General features: G+C 40.7%; 1 protein-coding gene across 3 annotated transcripts in view; it reads right to left on the minus strand.

The window, feature by feature from the left end:
• Positions 1 to 15,601, minus strand: part of Scaper (S-phase cyclin A associated protein in the ER) — a 365,479-nt gene that overhangs the window by 37,076 nt on the left and 312,802 nt on the right. For all 3 annotated transcript variants that reach the window (XM_021171564.3, XM_029481364.2, XM_085844651.1), the window contains exon 28: positions 13,787 to 13,942. In XM_021171564.3, the coding sequence (XP_021027223.2) occupies positions 13,787 to 13,942 (156 nt within the window). The remainder of the gene's footprint in view (positions 1 to 13,786; positions 13,943 to 15,601) is intronic.

The raw sequence follows: 15,601 nt of genomic DNA on the forward strand, positions 1-15,601 counted from the left end.
AGAGACAGAGTTTTACTATCTATGAATCTGAGTGCTTGATCCCCCCTTACTGTGCCTGCTACCTTAAACAGATTATTATCATACTGTAAATCAGACACTTAGGAGTACAGCTTCATTGCTAAAAACAAGGTCATAACCTTTCTTAGCAATTACAAAATGACATAAATTCACTATTTTTTTCTTCTGAAGAATAAATGCAAAAAGAACAACCAGTTAAACAGACAGAACAAAATAAATGCAAACAAAACTTCAAAGGGAAGGTCATCAGCATAGTGCTTCTCCTTTACCATCATGGGGGAGAGGCTGATCTGACAGCTAATGAAACAACACAGCGTCAGCCTTTAGTGAATATTCTCCTAAGGAAATAAAAGTGTTAGCTGAGGAAAATCAACCAAGCATTCAGGGACTGAGATGTGGAAATGGTTTAAAAACACATAGAATATTGCTTTAAGGAGAAGTATATTTCCTTAAAGTGAGCTCGCGGACTATAAAAATGCATGTATGGCTCCTGGCTTCCATGGACTAATGCAGACCTGAAGGGACATTGGGAAATATTTACTTTAACATTTTTTCAGTCAATCAAGCAATTAATATTAATCTATCTATCTATCTATCTATCTATGCACATGTGTATGTGTAGTATAACATACATGTGCAGATCAGATGACAACATTCGAGGGTTTTGAGGATCAAACTCAGGCAAGTGCCTCTACCTGCTTAGCCACCACACTGGTTCAATGTTTACTTTTGACTCAGCTTAAAATGCAAATAATTTGTCCATCAGCAGGCTCCTGGCTCCTGTTGGGTCTTAACTGTAAGTCTAGTCTCTTTAATCACAAATGTTGATAGTATAAGGCTTTATGCATATCAGCTATGCACTATAAAGTTTTCCTTAAAAATAATTATGTTATTAAGGAAAAAAAGATACAAGTTTTGTGTTGTGGGGGGCAGAAAAATGAGAATGGCTCTAGGAGGAATTGAGAGGAGGAAAGAATATGATCAAAATATGAACAATTCTCAAAGCTAATAAAAAATACTTTAAAAATACATGAAAGACGTTAAAAATCCGATGTGAAGTTCTGTATACCATACTTCAGAATTTAAAAGCTTTTCAATTTTTACTAGAACATGTTTTTTAATTTAGATTACAGGACTAGAGATTTTAGTGAAATATTTATCTGAAGTCACTACCACTAGATTTGAATAGGAGTAAGTATAAGTGGGCTGTCATTACTGCTATATAGCATCTAAAATCCAAACCTGCTTTATAGGAGCGTGTAGTAAGGCAAAAAAAAGCAGCAGTTTGTATGGGCATGAATCAAGGGCCATCCATTACATAGTTAGCCCTAGCTAGCCTAAAATGGCAGTGTGAATGTGTGTGTGCGTGCACATGCACATGCATGTGTGCAATTCTAAACTCTATAACCCCATTTCTCTCATTTGTTCCTAGTTTGTCTATGTTCATCTTCTTGGCTTCTGGCATGCTGTAGGGCTGGTGACCATCCAGACTATTCTCACAGCTTTGAGGATTTTGTTTCATTCAGCTTTTACTTCTAGAATCTCTGAGGCATCTTGTGAAACTTCCATTTCAGCCCCAAGTCATAAAACCACACTTAACAGTCTGCACAGTGTTGATATGGAGTGGGTTAAGTTTGTGCATGTCCCTATGAAGGATGAGAACACTGAACAAAAAAAGTGAGTTATTTCTCAGCAGAATTCCAGTTTTTGGCTCTTAAATCTTGGGATATTCCAAGAGAGACAATCTTAATCTAGTGACATCATCATATCTTAGGCTTTGTGTGAACATAAAACAAATGATGTTCTCTTAGGCACTCTGCTCAAAAGTCAAAGTGCCCGTGCTCCAATACAACAAATACTAAGAACTAAAAGGCAAGAAAGACTTGGCCCCTAAACTGGAGGAGGCTGTAGTCCAACAATGGTGGGTCTCTCAGCTCCCCATTAGTGCTAGAACAATTGTCACAATCTAGTGGCTCTAAACAATATGAATGTGGTATTTTATAGTCTTGGAAGTAAGAAACTGAAATAATAGATATCATTGTGCTAAAGTGAAAGTGTCACAAAATTTGTGTTCCCTCAGAAGGCTGCAGGGCAGAAGGAATAATTCCTTACTATCCCCAACTTCCAGGGCATACTCAGACCTCTCCAAGGCCCACAGTCCAGCATCTTGACATCTTTTGAATACAGGTATCTGTGTTTAATGCCAGCTGCCAGGTGCCAGCTGAAGGCTTTCTGGTGAAGAGTCCCTACATGGGGGATCTGAGCTTCTTCATGTGGTGGCTGGGCTTTGGAAGCCACCACATGAAGTGGTGGAGAAAAGAACATGAGGCCCATATAATCTTCACAAGACCAAGGGTCTGTCCTCCCATTGATGGCCGACTAGGCCATCCTCTGCTACATATGCAACTAGAGACACAAGCTCTGGGGCATACTGGTTAGTTCATATTATTGTTCCTCCTATAGGGCTGCTGACCCCTTTAGCTCCTTGGGTATTTTCTCTAGCTCCTTCATTTGGGCCCTGTGCTCAGTCCAATGGATGGCTGTGAGCATCTACTTCTGTATTTGCCAGGCACTGGCATAGCCTCAGTGCCAGGAAGCAGGAGTGGGTGGGTTGAGGATCAGGGTGGTGGGGGTGGGGGAAGGTATAGGGGACTTTAAGGAAAGGGGATAACATTTGAACTGTAAATGAAAATATCTAAAAAAAAAAAAAAAAAAAAAAAAAAAAAGAACAAGAGACCCACAGCCCTGGGGAAATGAAGTGGTGAAAGGGGAAGGAGATTCCTGCAGGGAAAGAAGGCAGATCAGGGTGACTGACTGGGATCTGACTGGAAGTGTGTTTCTCATTTAAGACACTCCCTAGTTTCAAATCTTCATACTGAAAACAGCAAAGGGTCCTGCTCGGATGCATAGGCTTTAGTTTGTCTCACCTTTCCGATTTCTAGTTGGGCCACAGAGACTTTGCCAAAGCCTCTGCTGCCTTGCTTAGTAAAGGATGAGTAACTGGGGGGTCGGGGAGCTGTGTTATGAGGTTTCTATGATGTCCACAGCCCTTTATCACACATCTTTCTGGTTCCCATTCTTGCTTCTTTGAATCCATTCTTCATAGAATATTTTTAAAGTCATTTTTCTGTTTAAAAACCTCCAATGGGTTTCCCATCAAGCTTAGAATAAAATTCAAATTTTAATGTTGGTCTTCCCTCATCCCATGACATTTATTTTATTTGCTATCACTTTCTTGTTCATCAAATTCAACACCCACCAATTTTGTTTCCAGAACATAGCAACTCAGGCAGGACCTTGCCATTCTTTTTAACTAAAACACTCTTCCCTTGGATCATGGTTGGCTCCTTGGAAGATACAATTTCATTACCCCAGAGAAGCCTCTGACAGACACGCAACTAAGCATTTGGATGGCCTCTAGTTTTTGAGTTTCCCACGGGCCTATACACTGTATAATAAAGATAACTCATCCTCCTCTGCACCTTGACAGAATTTCTGACCTGCCAGATCTGAGAGACAGGAGTGTCTTAAACTACTCAACTTGGTGACATTTGTTACACTACCAAAGCAACTGGAAAGGGAGAAGAAAAGCAAAAGGAAATGTGAGACCACAGGTATTTGGGAAGAAAGACAGGGTCTGAACAGTTTGTATGTCATTGAGGTACAAGCAGAACTAGCACAGGCAGCACTGGTGTGAGGGACACTCTGTAAGCCGCAGAAAACCATCAGTGGCACAACTGGCTCTATAGTAAGTAATAAGCCCTATGATGTTAGATATAGTCAAATAGAAAATGGCAAAGTCTGCCAGGCGTGGTGGCACATGCCTTTAATCCCAGCACTTGGGAGGCAGAGGCAGGCGGATTTCTGAGTCCGAGGCCAGCCTGGTCTACAAAGTGACAAAAGGACAGTGAGGGCTACACAGAGAAACCCTGTCTCAAAAAAAACCAAAAGAAAATGGCAAGGTCATTGAAAAGATTAGAACCTTATTGCAAGACTGAGTGATTTTAAGGTTCTCTTCAATCAACAGAGTATGTTGGCAGATCACATGCAGAGAGATGATCAGGTCCGGAGCTAAATGCCTAGAGGCTGGTAAAACCACACACACTTCTTTCCTCTTTTGTCTTTTTGTTTTAGATGTTATTAAGAGGCACACCTACTTTCTTCCTTCTCTCCAATATATCATTCATACAGTATTTGTTAATGCTTTTGTCTTAGTCAGGGTTTCTATTTCTGCACAAACATCATGACCAAGAAACAAGATGGGGAGGAAAGGGATTATTCGGCTTACACTTCCATACTGCTGTTCATCACCAAGGAAGTCAGGACTGGAACTCAAGCAGGTCAGGAAGCAGGAGCTGATGCAGAGGCCACGGAGGGATGTCCCTTACTGGCTTGCTTCCCCTGGCTTTCTCAGCCTGCTCTCTTATAGAACCAAGACTACCAGCCCAGAGATGGTCCCACCCACAGGGGCCTTTCCCCCTTGATCACTAATTGAGAAAATGCCTTACAGTTGGATCTCATAGAGGCATTTCCTCAACTGAAGCTCCTTTCTCTGTGATAACGCCAGCTGTGTCAAGTTGACACAAAACTAGCCAGTATAGCTTTAAAATATGATTTTTAGCAGGCCATGTTTCTGCTCAAAGGCTATTAATGATTCTACTGCCACCACAAGATACCAGAAAATAATTTATATTTTTACATTTTAACCTTGTCATTATCTGGGAGAGTTCAGTTAAGTACTTCATGTTATTCTTGTTTTTCTACTTTTATGTCTTTGTTTATATTATATTTTTTGTCTATCTTTTCCTCAAGTCTACATATTATCATTTCCATTTTTTTTTTAGGTCCTGGTCTACATTTTAGCTCCTCTAGAAAATATCTAATCCTTATAACCTCCGAGCGACCTCTCCCTCTTCTGACCTCTACTGATACCGAAGATGATAGTAGCTACCATTTATTAAGCATTTACATGTGCCTGGCAGCCTGCTGAGCACTTGCAAGTATTGCATTCTAACTCTTTTCCATTGTCTCTTATCATGGATATTTGTATATGTATCTTTTTTTCCCTCCTAACTTACCAGGTCCTTGAGGACATAATGTGAGTCTTGAATCATTTCTGCTTTCTCCTAAGTCTAGCATAGGACCTGGCACAGAGCAAGTGTGGCATAAATATTTGTTCAATGAATGAATGGATAGGAAGGGAGGCAGAATTAAAAGTTTACCTTTGTTTGAACAAATGGTTTGGAAGTATTCTTAAACACTTGAGAAACACTCATTTATACCCACATGATTAGTGGGCTAAATTGTAAATCATTCTGATATTTTTATGACATTGGCTTCCAAATATCATTTGGCTACAACATATTTTGTTAGTATAGTTTGGATATGAAAATGGGAAACATAGATACACATAACAAAACATTCCTTTTTCTTTTTTTGAGCTTTAAGAGTCATTTTTATGCATATGTGTCTGTATGGGGTGAGTCCAGTGCATGTGAGGTTTGAACCGTCAGCTCCTTCTGAAGCTGGAGTTACTACAGGCACTAGTGGGCTGAGAATGAACTCTGCCTCTGCAGAAGCAATGCACTCTTCTTAATTTCTCTCCAGCCCTGAATTTTTATTTGTTTACCTAAGTTAAAAAAAAAAGGTACTTACTCTCTTGATTATTATTTTTCTTTTAATTGGTATTTTATTTCTTTATATTTCAAATGTTACACCCTTTCCCAGTTCCCCCTCTGCAAATCCCCTCTGCTAGACCCCCTTACCCTGCTTCTATGAGGGTACTCCCTTACCCACCCACCCACCCACTCCAGCCTCACTGGCCTAGCATTCCTCTACACTGAGGAGGCAGCAAGCCTTCACAGGACCAAGGGCCTCCCCTCCCATTGATGCCAGATAAGACCCCTTCAGCTTTTTCAGTCCTTCCCCAACTCCTCCATTATAGTCTCCGTGCTCTGTCTGATGGTTGGCTGTGAGCATCCCCATCTGTATTGGTCAGGATCTGGCAGAGCCTCTCAGGAGACTGCTACATCAGGCTTCTGTTAGCAAGCACTTCTTGGCATCTGTAATAGTGTCTGAGTTTGGTGTCTGTATGTGGGATGGATCCCCAGGTGGGACAGTCTCTGGATGGCCTTTCCTTCAGTCTCTGTTCCACTCTTTGTCCCTGTATTTCCTTTAGACAGGAGTAATTCTTGGTTAAAATTTTGGAGATGGGTGGGTGGCCCAATCCCTCAACTGGGAGGCCATGCCTAACCTCTGGATATGGTCTCGACAGATTCTCCCTCCCCTTTGTGGGGTATTTCAGTTAATCTCATCCCGGTGGGGTCCTGAAAGGCTCTGGCTTTTCTGGCATCTGGAACTTTCTGGTTGCTGTTCCCAGTTCCTCATCCCCCATTGCTACACACCTCTGTTCAATTTCCTCCATCTCCTCCCATACCTGACTCTGCACCCTCTTTTTCCCCTCCCTCCTCTCTTCCTCCCAAGTCCCTCCCACTCTCTACTTCCCTTGATTATATTGTTCCCCTTTCTAAGTAGGACTGAAGCATTCACCACTCTTTGGTCTTTCTTCCTCTATAGCTTCATGTGGTCTGTGAGTTGTATTGTGGATATTCCACACTCTTTGCTTAATATCTACTTATCAGTGAGTACACACCATTTATGTTCTTTTGTGATTGAGTTACCTCACTTAGGATGATATTTTTTAGTTCCATCCATTTGCTTGCAAATTTCACGAAGTCATTGTTTTTAATAGCTGAGTAGTACTCCATTGTGCAAATGTATCACATTTTCTGTATCAATTCCTCTGTTGAGGGACATCTGGCTATTATAAATAAGGCTGCTATGAACATAGTGGAGCATGTCTCCTTATTACAAGTTGGAGCATCTTATGGATATATGCCCAGGAGTGGTATTGCTGGATCTTCTGGTAGTATTATGTCCAATTTTCTGAGGAACTGTCAGACTGATTTCCAGAGTTGGTTGTACCAGCTTGCAATCCCACCAGCAATGGAGGAGTGTTCCTCTTTCTCTACATCCTCACCAGCATCTGCTGTCACCTGAGTTTTTGATCTTAGCCATTCTGACTGGTGTGAGGTGGAATCTCAGGGTCATTTTGATTTGCATTTCCCTGATGACTAAGGATGTTGAACATTTTTTTTTTTAATGGTTTTACAACTTTATTGTAGAAAGGCAGGAGGAAAGAGAGATGGTAGAAAAAGAGAGAGAGAGGGCCATGGCCATGTGGGGGTTGGGGGGAGGGGGAGAGAGAAGGAGGGCTAGAGAGGAGAGCAAGAAAGGTGAAAGCTTAAAGAGATGAACATTTCTTTAGGTGTTTCTTGGCCATTCATGTTTCCTAAGTTGAGAATTTTCTGTTTAGCTCTGTTCCCCATTTTTTGATAGAGTTATTTGGAGTAACTAGTCTGTTATTCTATGTCTTTTATTGGGGAATTGAGCCCATTGATGTTAAGAGATATTAAGGAAAAGTGATTGTTGCTTCCTGCTATTTTCGTTGTTAGAAGTGGAATTATGTTTGTGCTGGTTTGTTGAAAGATTACTTTCTTGCTTTTTCTAGGGTGTAGTTTCCCTCCTTGTATTGGAGTTTTCCATCTGTTATCCTTTGAAGGGCTTTGTGGAGAGGTATTATGTAAAATTGGTTTTGTCATTGAATATATTCGTTGCTCCATCTATGATGCTTGAGAGTTTTGCTGGGTATAGTAGCCTGGGATGGCATTTGTTTTTTCTTAGGGTCTGTATGACATCTGCCCAGGATCTTCTAGTTTTCATAGTCTCTGTTGAGAAGTCTGGTGTAATTCTGATAGGTCTGCCTTTATATGTTACTTGGCCTTTTTCCCTTACCGCTTTAATATTCTTCCTTTGTTTTGTGCATTTGGTGTTTTGACTGTTATGTGACAGGAGGAGATTCTTTTCTAGTCCAATCTATTTGGAACTCTGTTGGCTTCTTGTATGTTTATAGGCATTTTTTTCTTTAGGTTAGGGAAGCTTTCTTCTATAATTTTGTTGTTCTATAATTTTATATTTACTGGCCCTGTAAGTTGAGAATCTTTATGTCTCTTCTATACTTATTATCCTTAGGTTTGGTCTTATTATGTCCTCGATTTCCTGGACATTTTAGGTTAGGAGCTTTTTGCATTTTGCATTTTATTTGATTGTTGTGTCAATGTTTTCTATGGTATCTTCTGCACCTCAGGTTCTCTCTTCCATCTCTTGTATTCTGTTGGTGACTATGACTCCTGATCTCTTTCCTAGGTTTTCTATCTCCAGGGTTGTTTCTCTTTGTGATTTTTTTTTTTATTGTTTCTACTTCCATTTCTAGATCCTGGATGGTTTTGTTCAATTCCTTCACCTGTTTGGATGTGTTTTCCTGTAATTCTTTAAGGGATTTTTGTGTTTCTTCTTTAAGGGCTTCTACCTGTTTACCTTTGTTCTTTTGTTCTTTAAGGGAGTTATTTATGTCCTTCTTAAAAACCTCCATAATCATTATGAGATATGATTTTAAATCAGAGTTTTGCTTTTCCAGAGTTGGGATATCTAGGGCTTGCTGTGGTGGGAAAACTGGGTTCTGATGAAGCCAAGTAGCCTTGGTTTCTGTTGCTTATGTTCTTGCCCTTGCCTCTTGCCATCTGGTTATCTCTGATGTTAGCTGGTCTTGCTGTCTCTGACTGTGACTTGTCCCTCCTGCAAGCCTCTGTGTCAGTACTCCTGGGAGACCAGTTCTCTCCAGGATGAATTTGGGTATGGAGAGCTCAGGGTACAGGGTCAGCTCCGGGGCACAGATGGAAACTGGAAGGATCCAAAACATTCCTTTTTACAGAATGATTTTAAAATTCAGATGTATTCTCTATCCAATTATTTTCAACCATCTCTTACAAGCTCTTCTTCCCCTCTTTCAAATAGAATATGCATATATGTATTTGTTTGTTTATATAAGTATTGGTCCAGCTGGGCAGTGGTGGCGCACACCTTTAATCCCAGCACTTGGGAGGCAGAGGCAGGTGGATTTCTGAGTTCGAGGCCAGCCTGGTCTATTGAGTGAGTTCCAGGACATCCAGGGCTACACAGAGAAACCCTGTCTTGAAACAAACAAACAAACAAACAAAAAACCCCCAAAGAAGTATTGGTCCACTGCTTCTTGGTTCTCTGTTGCCCTACTGCATAACTGCAAGCACAGTTATGAATACAGTAAGTCATTGCAGAGTAAATGAAAAGCCTGTGTTGACTGTGACTTATAAACACTCATTACTTTCAGATCCTCTTAGTGCTGCTGAGGAGCCCACATCTTATAGTAGGCTGAGCTCAGCTGATAAAGGATTAGGATGCTGCCCAAAACCTGAAACTATCCTTTTGTTTTTTTTTTAAATTACTTCCTGTAAGACGAGGTCTAGAAAACCAATAGTAACAAAAGCCAAAACAAAAGCAATTCAAAAACCCTATCATAAATAGTTCAGGTTTGTTTATGTAAGAATTATTGTTTGTGTCCAATTTTCATTTTAAAAATCTGTAGTAATCTTAAACTAAAACCAACTGTTTTTATCACATTTTTAATTTTTACTTAAAGACAAGTTCATTGTTCAAAACCAAGCCTGGTGTAGAAATCTTGTGCCAATGCTTTCTTCCCCCATACTGAAGCATAGATTAACAGCACAAATTCTGACACTCTAATTGTCTTTCAGAATACCTAGGTAAAAATGAGAAGATTAAGGGTACAATAGGAGAGAAGTCCACAAGTCAACCTGCTCAGTCTCCATCACAAAGGCCTGGCTGCAGGCAGTCTGCAGTGTTTACTCAGAGCCCTTGCTAGCAATTAGCCTGCTTAATTATCTCAGGATCTTTCAGTTCAAGAGGAAATTTTTAGAGGCCACTGTGGCTCTTCTTTGTCTTTTATTTTGGTTACCAACAAAAGTGATTTAAGAACAAGCCTTCCTTGACTTTTTGGCTTTCTGGTTCTATCTAGTTTATGGTAGCCAAAACAGGCTTTCTGTGAATTTTTACAATAAAGCAAAACCACAGGTCCTACTTCTTAGAATAGGTTGTGAGCTAGCACAGAAATTCTAACTCATGTAACAAAATGCTTGACCGGGTCACTACACTTTATAGTTTAGAAATACAGACTTCCGATAAGGACATGGGAACAGCACAGGAGGCCTGTGATGTAAGCATGTGGTGAGAATGACTAACTGGTAGAGTGTTCCCTGCCCTGGTCCTTAGTGCTCAGGGAATGCTGGGAGACTGAAAAAAATGACAAGTAGGGATCATTTTTCCCCATTTTGAGAGTAGCAGATTACACAAACTCTCTCCCAGGTAAATTGAATCACAAAAACACTTTAACCTATATTTATGTCCAAAACAATCTGCTCTTGCAGTAGGTCCTGCTATTAGAAATTTGCTAAGTCACTCAAGTTGAACAAAGAAACTATATTGGGGGAATTAAGAATTTTTAGAAACCATCAAGAATAAATTACTACCAACTACTAATCTAATCTAATTTGGAGACTATATCATTTACTAATCAAAAGTGACAAATCAGAAGCCCGAAGGTTCATCTAGATTCTTCTTAGCTCCCATATTAAGCTCCTTGCTATTTGATTTATTCTACCTCATCTTACTGCCTTTGCTCTTCTCTATTTTCAGTGGATATAGAGGCACTCAGTATTTTTTCATGGGGATCATGAGAAAGGCTCTTTGCTAATCCTTTGGCCACCATCTCTACACTTTTCAGGAATGCTCATTCTGGAAAAGAAATCTTATTCTGCCCCAAAAAATTCAGTGGCAGTAGGCCTCTGTTTTCCTTTGAGCCTTTACAACTAACATTTAAGGAGCTCAATTGATGGTCCCTTATTCTCCATGGTCACAAGGACATCAAACTGAACACAGAACACTATATAGTTTTAAATATTCATATATTTTTGGCTTGGGTTACCCCCAAAGCAATCTTTAAACAAGGATATGGGTGTAAATATATATTTTTTCTTTTGTATGTGAGGCAGTGATGAGCACACCTTAGAACCATCCGACAGAGGGATAGGAAAGCTACAGTATTACCCACTCATGCACTGTTTGAGGGTTAGGCCCCTGCTCTTTGGCAAAGAATACCTTCAGGGGGAGAAACAGGGCTAATAGGTGGTCTAACGGTACAATACTGCCGGCTTCACTGTACATTGTACTGCATTTCCTTCCTACTTGTCCAGCACACTTTTAACATTCAGCCTACTGCAGGGTGAGGTACTGCACTTCTTTAATCTCAGCACTGAGGAGGCAGAGGCAGGCCAATACCTATGAATTCAAGGTCAGCCTGGTCTACATAAGGACTTTCAGGCCATAGGGGCAATAAAGTGAGACCCTGTCTTAATAAAAACCCCAGACTTCAGTCTACTGAAGTGTTTCTTAACTTTCTCTTGGTGTGTTTTCCTTTCTTCTTTGTACACTGTCTTTTAATGTAGCCATTAGTTTGCATGTCTGACTTCACATTAGACTCTGGGCTCCCCAAGGTCAGTGTTGTTAGTACCGAACTTAACAAACCTGGCACACAGCAGATGCTCTCAGTGAGTGCCACTGGATATGATCATGATGATACATGAAGGATGAGAATCCTGTTTTCCATATATATAAATGAGAAAATTAAAATAAATACACATGTTAACATTCTGAATAATATTAAGTCAAGTGTAGAAATGGAAACACCAAGACAGAAATCTTGAGTACTAATTCAAGTCAGTTTGGTTCAGTTGTTTTCCCTGTGGAAAGGAGATGATGGATAACCTTTAACTTTCTTTCAATGCCACAGACTTCAAATGACTGAAGATGTATAAGCAAAAGGTAAAGACTACAAACCACATGGCAACCACATGCTTACTGTTAGCATTCTAAGCTCCACCCCACAGTTACCTGGCAACAGCCAGGTGGGGCTGCTTGCCTCCTTGACCTCTTGCTCTCTTGTTTTCTCTTGCTCTTTTTTTTCTGCTTCCCTTTCCCCCTCTCTCCCCATTCCCTCCTCCCTCTCTCTCCACGTGCTCATGGCCAGCCTCTACTCCTCCACTCCTCTACTTCTCTTCTCCTTCTCCCCCCACCCGGCCCCCCCCCCCTTTTCCTCTGACTCTACTACCCTCTTAATTCCCCTCCCATGTCCTTAATAAACCTTATTTTATACTATACCGTCCTGTGGCTGGTCTCTCAGGGGGAAGGGATGCCTCAGCATGGGCCCACGGAGGCACCCCTCCCCCCATTCCTCACCACACCTCGATAGAACATATCCCCCTTCTCTTTATCTTTTTATAAACACAATACTTACCTATGTGATGGTCATTTAAATTCAAAATGAGCAGAGGTGATATACACAAAATGCTAGCAAGTTTGTTATACTGTATACTACAGATAAAGAATCAGGACCAGAAGGGGCTTCTTGTGTAAGAGACCACCAGGGAAGAGCTAGCTAAGTGGGCAAGATAGAGGGCTCTAAGGTGGTGCCAATGCTCAGACAGAGAGCGGTTCCTGTATCTAAACTCTCTGTAATGTGGTATTGACTACTCCTAATTCTATTATCATAAAGGCAGACTTTGGTTACATTCCTAGATAGAAACTACTTGGAACACTGAATGCTGGCTATCTTTGCTTCCCTGAAATTTCAGACAATTTTAATTTTCCTATAAATTTTCCTATAAATGTCACAGAGGGGCTGGGTCAGAGTAAGAAAGATGATGTGAGTTTAGGGATCTTATATGTAACAGACTAAACCAGTGATGATTTTAGAAGAAATGCCTTTCTCCTAAACCACTGTGCACATGGCACTTGCATTCTGTGTGCCATGAAATAAGATGGGTCAGACTCCTTTTAGAAGCTGATTTCTAAATGCTCCAAAATACTTTTTTTCCTTTGTGACAAAAGTTCAAAATATGGGATGAAAGAAAATTCAAAATAGAAACAAGTGCTGTTTAGAATTTAATTTTAAGCAGATTATTTTACTGAATGTTATTGGTTTGTTTCAGGGATGTACCACATCCCTATCAATATAACAAGTCACTACTGTGAATGACTCTCACTCAGAGAAAAAGAACACCCAGGAGAGTCCCTGTCCTTTCTGGAGAACTGTTGCTTTTTTAATTTACTTCTTTTATTGTGTGTGTGTGAATTCTGGGCACATATATGCAACAATTTATATGGGGAAGTCATAAGACACATTTTGGGAGTTCTCTTTCAACCCTGAGCTCTGAGGATCACAGAGTCAGGCCCTTAGGCTTGTGTGGGTTTCAATCTCTGGACCATCCTGTTGGCCTGACAATTATTTCTGAGGATACCTTACAGGGTGGTGCTCAAGTCCATGGTAGTGCCTCACACTTTGCTTTAGCCACATCCATGAGCTACGAGTGCCTTCAGGAAGCTACTGTTGTTGGATGACTCCTTTGTATTGGAACTTTGGAAGAAGGAAAAGTAGAGAAAATAAAGATCTAGGAATTAACCAAAAGGAGGTGACTGGCAACAATACCATGGTGAGGCTGTGCTACTCTGGGCTAATGGCCTGATTTGGCTTGGTGTGTTTCCTCGCTGGTTCGGCCCCTGACACCCCTGGATCTCAGTAGAAGAGTAATTGGGTGCATTCAGGTCTTTATGACAGTAGTACTAAAAAAAAAAAGTAATCCACATCTCAATGTGGAGAACCAATGACAAGAAAATATAGGGGAAGAGGCTGACTGACTACCACACAGCAGTAAAACTCAGACAGGCAAAACTTAAGAGATGTTCTAATTGTGAGTCTTACCTTCCAGTGACAGCAAAGCATAGCATACACATCCCACGTAGGAATCCTGCGGCATGCTGCAGAAATGTGGCCATTTTGGGATTCTCATCCACTGGGCCTTGCACTGAGAGGAAGCAGCCATGCAGTCTGTCAATCAGACCCATGTTCACCACATAGCTAGTGGGAGAGAACAGTATGTCTCAATCTGCACAATGGCAATGTCTTCATCTTCTATGATACATCTTAGCACATCCAGGCTTGGATCCCTCGACATACAGACAGAATATAGGGTTGAATAAAACAATTTAAGTACCAATGTCTCTAGATTTAGTACTAAGCAATCAGCTATTCTCTCATCATTCTTCTTGGTCTAGAGAATCGGACAATAGGTGAAGAAAGTGTATAATGATCTCTACAGTCTTAACAAGTAGTACTTTCTTAAGAACTAGGGAACCAAATTCATTACAACATAGGGACTTAGAAGACAAAATGATGCTTCCCAGATATACTTTCAAAAATTAATTTATTCTTTGACAACTTACACACTCACACACACACATACATACATACATACACACACACACTACATTACAGTTCACCTGACAACCTCACAATTTTTTATCCTTCTCTCCCAATAACTCCCCTCCCACTACCATGTGTTTCATTGTGTTTTCTGGTCCACTGACTTTACACAGGACTGCTCACACAGACAGGCCACCCAAACACTCTTGTTAAAACTTTAAATTTCTAATGCCAACTGTAGGTTCTCCACTAAGATAAAGTCACCATTAAGAACATAAATAACATTAATACTCTTATTTGTAAACACAGAAAGATACATAATCGTAATTGAATCATGAGGACAAAGTAGGAATGCTCCATAAAATAACATCCCCACTGAAAATTGTGGGTACATGAGAGACAGAGACTAAGAATGAAAACAATGTCAAATTAAAGAACACTAAAGAGATAAGGCAAGTAAACATAATGATTGATACTAGACAGGACTATAGGGAAAAACAACGACAAAAAAAATCTATAACGACACCACACACGAGTCATAGTCATAGGACTTGGAGGAATCAAGTCATTCCTGGTGACTAGCTTTCACAGTATTGGAAGGTTCTATGCATCCCACTAGGGGGGAAAAGTAACACTCTTTTTTTTTTCAGTATTTTTTATTAGGTATTTATTTCATTTACATTTCCAATGCTATCCCAAAAGTCCCCCACCCGCTCCCCCACCCACCCACTCCCACTTCTTGGCCCTGGCGTTCCCCTGTACTGAGGCAGATAAAGTCTGCACGACCAATGGGCCTCTCTTTCCACTGATGGCCAACTAGGCCATCTTCTGATACATATGCAGCTAGAGACACAAGCTGTGGGGTTTACTGGGTAGTTCATATTGTTGTTCCACCTATACGGTTGCAGATCCCTTTAGCTCCTTGGTTACTTTCTCTAGCTCCTCCATTGGGGGCCCTGTGATCCATCCAATAGCTGACTGTGAAAATCCACTTCTGTGTTTGCTAGGCCCCCGGCATAGTCTCACAAGAGACAGCTATATCTGGGTCCTTTCAGCAAAATCTTGCTCGTGTATGCAATGGTGTCAGCTTTTGGAGGCTGATTATGGGATGGATCCCCGGATATGGCAGTCTCTAGATGGTCCATCCTTTCATCTCAGCTCCAAACTGTGTCTCTGTAACTCCTTCCATGGGTGTTGTGTTCCCAATTCTAAGAAGGGGCAAAGTGTCTACACTTTGGTCTTAGTTCTTCTTGAGTTTCATGTGTTTAGCAAATTGTATCTTATATCTTGGGTATTCTTAGTTTCTGGGCTAAT

This window comes from Mus caroli, unplaced genomic scaffold (assembly GCF_978045245.1).
Source record: "Mus caroli unplaced genomic scaffold, Mus_caroli_1 scaffold_11, whole genome shotgun sequence".
NCBI lineage: Eukaryota > Metazoa > Chordata > Mammalia > Rodentia > Muridae > Mus > Mus caroli.